At 41.4% G+C, this 6,001-nt stretch overlaps 1 protein-coding gene across 7 annotated transcripts in view; it reads right to left on the bottom strand.

Moving 5' to 3' along the window:
• PAG1 (phosphoprotein membrane anchor with glycosphingolipid microdomains 1) overlaps positions 1-6,001 on the bottom strand; it is a 115,489-nt gene that overhangs the window by 11,572 nt on the left and 97,916 nt on the right. For all 7 annotated transcript variants that reach the window (XM_075743828.1, XM_075743826.1, XM_075743827.1 and 4 more), the window contains one exon: positions 4,358-4,953. In XM_075743828.1, coding sequence (XP_075599943.1) covers positions 4,358-4,953 — 596 coding nt within the window. The remainder of the gene's footprint in view (positions 1-4,357; positions 4,954-6,001) is intronic.

The raw sequence follows: 6,001 nt of genomic DNA, 5'->3' as shown, positions 1-6,001 counted from the left end.
CATCTCTGGAGATAACAGCCCGGAGGTTAGAAGAGCTTTTTAATATAGCTGCTCTTGTCCTGACCTGAAAAGGGTAAATATAATGTAATGGTTAAAACAAACTCTGCTCCGCTGTATCCCTCCCTTTACACTTCTAATGAAGCAAGAAAGAGTCTGCAAAGGCTTTTGAAGAATTAAAAGTCAGCTGTTGTGAACCACTAGTTGGCTTTCCACGTGATTTCCTGATATGCTTTTAGATGACAAAAGAACAATACTCAACTGGCTCCTTCCTGACGATTGTTTTCCTTCGTTCAGTGGATCCTGGAAGTGCTGCAAGGGAGGCGCTGTGTCCTCCTCCCCCACAAAATGCAGCAGTGGTGCATCTGAGGGCAGCGCTGCCTCACAACCACTCAGACCGTGAACATGGGAACAGCCCTGCTGCAACCCACCGTGAGATGGGCACTCAACCCTTAAAGCATCTGGCTGGATCCAGTTCATGTAGCATTTACTAAGGGATGGAGGGCTTGGTTTGGTACCAAGACTAACTTCAAGCATGTAAAGCGTCACGGTCACAAAACATGGGGGAAAAGCATTTTGCTGTTAGGAAAGCTGCCTTAGGACATTTATGGCAATGAAGTCCCTGGCTATCTCACAGTGGCCACATGATTCCTCCCCCTTGGGTGAGAAGGCTTTGCTGTACTCCTGCTCCACAGTGATTCAGAGGGAGCCTTCCAGCACTGTTTGTGATGGGCCATATTTTGGAGTTTCACGCAAATTCTCCACCTAAAATACTTCAGACTTCCTCCAGTGCAGACCAAGGTGGAAAAGTAGAGCTATTTTTAGTACAGTCAATCAAATATAGCTTCCAGGCATATACTAGACACACAAGACTTTTTCTTCCCACAGAGGCTCATTACAACAGATTCCTTCCTACTTCAATTTTTCTTGGTGTTTTTACTTCTGGTAAATACCAGGCTTCAAACCCCTGGGGCACTTCTGATGAAGACCCTGACCCAAAGTGCACTGAAGTTTGCCTGCTGCTCCCCAGAGGACTTCCCTCACACCTAACAACTCCTTTGCTTCTTTCTCACCATCTGGAGAATGCGCTCTTTAACCTGTGGTTTGTTTACTCACAAAAAAAAAAGAAAAAAGGAGAAGTTGAAACATATTTTTGGCCCTTTATTAGTTTTGCTTCACTACAGCAGCTCAGTTAAGTCCTTCTTCTTTGCAGGGTATTTTTTGTGTTGAGGAGTAAGTTACTAATTTCATCTTCACACATTAAAACAAACATGTGCTTGCAAAATTCTTCAGTGAAGTTATTTTCTCTCATCACTGTGTCTATAAGCACCATATGTCAGGACCCCTGCTACAGTTTCCCACTCAAGTATTGACAAATACCACAGGGTGTTGGCAATCCTGTTCTTGTTTCCCTGGGACCTAGTGTTCGTTCTTCTAAATGTGAAACCTGTGACACATCAATTTTGAAGGATATTGTCATCTTGGAAACTGAAGAAAATACTTGCTCCTAAACATTTTGTACCTAGCGATATTATAAATTATCTTTGAAACCTCAGCAGCAACACAAACAGCATGTGTCCTTATTTGCCTTCCACTTTCCTTTTGTTCCTCGACAGCACTTGATTTTTTGCTCTTTGGCTTAGCTGCATCTCCTGACTCAGGCACCAGAACAAGACGTCCATCCTCCTCCGGTGCATTTGTAAGAGATGCTTTGCCCATCCTCCTGCTGCGCAAGTCTGAAATCAAATGGCAGCAGCCAGACGCACACACAGAGAGCACTTCTACCAGTGCTCACTCTGGAAAGACCTGAGTGAGAAAGGAGATTTGTACTTCCTTTTTCTTTTTTTTTTTTTTAATAAATTAAAAAGGAAGAACTAAAGAAAAACTATTCTGTTTCTCCAGTTTTATTAGAGGAACTACAGCCAAGTTTTTCCAGGTGACAGAGGCCTGTAAGAGGCCTTGTGCTATTAAAGGTGTCTTTCTTCACCAAAACCTTCCAAAGGATTTGTCTGTGTCACAGCCAATAACCAATTTACATAATTAATTTTCACCCGTTTGTTGCACGTCTGGCTCTTGAAAGGATCATCCGTTATATGCTGGAACAGTCTCTGGCTTGGTCCACCTAGCTCTCTCCCAAATGAGTGTGTTTCAGGAGCTGACATGGGCTGGGGATCATCCTGGCTGCCCTCTTTTACCGGGTGAGACCAAAACAGCCTGGACACGGTCTGTTCTCTGTCTGTTGGCAGGTTAAGTCTCAGTTACACAAACAGCCTCCCTGCCTGTCCCTTCTTTGTGCCTTACTAAAGCAAAACCTAATTATAGTGAGAGAAACTCGCACGACTTAAGCCCAATCCCTCTCTTCATCAGGGCCAGCGCAGAAGCTTGAAAAGTTTGGGATACGGATGTCAGGTTAACCAAGGCAGCTAACTAGCCTCACAAGAGAGAAAGCAAAACGAGACACCTATGTATGTAGTTTGTTTAACTAAAAGAGTTATCAATATAACATACATTTCCATAAACATCTTGTTCGGTTGCTACATCGGAAAAAACAGGCATTGCTGTGCATTGTTTGAGGCAGCAAAATAGAGGGGAAAATTACCATCATCACAACAGAAAAACAATCCCGCAACCACCTCCCCACACAATGCCAACAATAATGACATTTATATATTCCACCAATTACCATCTCCAACTCTGCTGCAGCTGTAGCTCTCAAGGACAGGACAGGCACACACTTCGATGCATAATGCATGTACCTAGCAGCGAACGCGGGAATGATGCGATGCTGCCGAAGCTTTAACTCAGGATGGCTTTAGCTCTGAATAAATTTTAATTAGACAAACACCTTTTTTCTGGCACTTAGGGGACTGTTATGTGTCATCTCTTGATTAATCCTTCAAAACCTGAACCATTTTAATCAATTCCCACTCCTTGCAGTTACTGACACCGTATACACAGTGTGCTGGGGAGCTACAGAGCAGCAAATGCTCTTCCTTTGTATCGGTGCCTAGGAAATACAATGATTTTCTGCAAGTGTCTTCACACCTGGTAGGAAAAATGTCACTGTTACAGAAAGCTGTTTCTCTAAAAGTTTAATTAGAAATTACATATGGCCTGAATTTGGGAGGGGGGAGTGTTGGTAGATTATTGTTGACAATGACATCTTAATTTTTTACTTAACGAGCTTGTTATTTTTAAGAATGTGCACTGAAGAGTCCAGATGAACAATTTTAATATTTTGAGTAGTCTTCAGTTTATTAATTTGTGCTTTATAGGTTACATGGTTAGTCAGTTATTTAACAAGGTATTTTTCTGCCTTCTGCCTGGATTACTGAAATACTTTAAATAAGAGAACAACCAGAAACAAACAACAATACCTCAGCTCTGCTATGATTTCTCAAGTAAATGTTTACATTAAAATGTCACATTGCATCTTAAGGACTTTTTGGAAATTTTCATCAATACCTAATAGTATTTGATGACTCAGACACCAAAATTATATTAATCTGCTAAAATCACAGTTCTTTCATTCACAATTAAGTTATCTAAACTGGTTCTGAAAAATGAAAACTCAATAGTTTATGAAGATTCTGTGTAATGATCTGAAAGCATCCTTAAAATTAATTCTGGTGAGAAACTAAAAATGGGAAAATAACGTGTTGAAAATGTCATCACTCTGTTTTTCAAGTTGACTAACTTGTCCCTAGGCTGGGAGAAGCTGCTGAGAAAACACAACTTTTGGCCATGATTTCAAGCAGGTGGAAAATCATTACTCTTTTTACACATGACACACAGAATTTGACAAATACAAAAGCCTACAGTTGCGATCTCTCTCTCTGTCCCTCTCTCCTGCAGAGAGAGATGAGTGGTTTCAGCAGATGCCTAACACTTGCACAGCTAAGTCAAGGTGGCCCAACAAAGGAGGCACATCCTAAAGTCAGGACATCCACCAAGAATGCCCCACTCTCCTTTTTGTAAATTGAGGTTTCATTAGAAAAAAACAAGATACAGATGCTGACAGAGAAACTGGATACCTATTGTAATAGCTCCCACAAGTACAATATCATTAAACAAAGAAGCAGAGGCCTCCTGTGCAATTTCTGGATAATATTTGGGAAAAGCCTTATGAAGTGCATACTGCAACAATCCGAAATACAGGCTGCAATAGAATGAGTACATGCCTATAATGCAAAGACTACACTGTACTCTACATTTCCATATTTCCATATTTTACAGTCTTGTATCACCTTGATTTTTTTTTTTCTTGGCATTTGTTTGTTATAAAAAAAATCGTCTCCCACCCGTATGTTCTCTATCATTATTTGGCTGTTTGACAAGGACAAGTATTTGCAGTATTTACCTTCTCAGGTTTACTTGCTCCTTCAGTCACCTCCTCTTCCACTTCTTTTTCTTGCACATTCTCATTTTCATCAAGAAGTTTCATGGGTACTGGAGGGGGAAGCTCATCCTCTACATCTGGTGTGTTGTCAAGAGGGCTTTCTGAATTAGCACTTTGGCGACTTTTTTTATTTCGGTCAACAGATGCATATTCTGCTGATTCAATCTTGCACTCAGGAATCTGATTCTGACCTTCAGAAACTGTCAGCGAAGCCTTTGATTTGCTGTTACAGCTCCCTTCCATGACGGCTACTGCTCCAACATCTTTAATCTCCTTCACAGTTTCATACAAACAGTCTTCAACTATGTTCTCCTGAGAGGAACTGTCTTTCAAGACTTCGTAAGGCCCTTCCATTCCAAGACCTTGATCATTTTCTGCGTTTCTAGCTGAGATGATGGTTTCCATGGTGGTGTTAGGGGGAATACTGGGTAGTTCCCGGCTCTGGTGACATTTTATAGACTTTCCAAGACTATCCTGTTGATCTAGGAGATCAGAGACAGATGTCTGTACTTCTTCATAAGGCTGGATACAGGCAGTTGTACTGTCCTCTGAGAGTACTAGAGAAAATTATAAAGAAGTATTTAAAACAAATGCATAACTATAAGGTGAGTGCGATTTGGAACTCTCTCCATCACTTTGGTTTTGTGTCTCATTGGAAAGGATAAATGATATTAACGCCCGGAAATGTCTAGTGTTCATCATGCTTTTTGTTTATCAAAAGGTTTCTGTTACAGAGATTTCTGCACTCTACTGTTAAAATATCATTCTCAGAACATCTTAAATACTCTCTGCACCCCGAGTCACATTATATAGCAACAGCATTCACAGTCAGAACACGGGATAGGTGGTAGGTACAGGTGTGCATGGATGTTCAGCTGTACTCAGTTATACTGAATGCTTACAGACTGCTCGGTAGTCTCAGATGGGGAATGCTGGTGGGAGACCTCGAAGCAAGTGCCTTTAAAAAAAAGCCTTGTTAGGTTTTCCTCCTTCCATTTCCCTATCCTTTGGAATCAAAAAGGAAAGCATCCTTGCTTCTTCCCTACCCAGCCCTCACCTTGTTTAACATGCTGGCCAAATTCTCGTCTGAATCACACTTTGCTCAGCCCTGCCGCAGTCAGCCTCACTGCACGCTACACCAGAAGCTCCTCACTGGAAGGCTATGCCATACTTCTCTTAGTCTCGCAGCACATAATGTAGGTTGACAACCTACTAACGAGCCAGCCATATGCACAAAAGAGAAGACTAGACTTCAGAAAGTAGTGTTAGGCAGAACATGTTATTTTAAGTCCCAGAAGCGGGTCACATGTCACTGTCACTAGAGGGTATTAGGGACTGAAATCTATGGGACTTCTCATCTTACAGTGCACAGATATGACATTTGCCTGCATTCAAGGATGTATACATGGGCACATACACGTGTGTTTCAGGTAGTATACGGTATGTAACTTTACCCGACACCATTTCTTTGAAAAATCACTTCTAAATAGCTTTACTTTTCTTTGTACAGTTCCTATGGTACTCTCTCAGCAAAATCAACCCATTCTTCCATTTCCTTCAGTGTGTTTGACGTGATGACATAAAGTGTTGCCGAAGCAATCAGTA

The sequence above is a fragment of the Balearica regulorum genome, chromosome 2 (genome assembly GCF_011004875.1).
Source record: "Balearica regulorum gibbericeps isolate bBalReg1 chromosome 2, bBalReg1.pri, whole genome shotgun sequence".
Classification (NCBI taxonomy): Eukaryota; Metazoa; Chordata; class Aves; order Gruiformes; family Gruidae; genus Balearica; species Balearica regulorum.
Note: the sequence above shows the minus strand (reverse complement) of the source record. Positions and strands in the feature narration are given on the sequence as shown.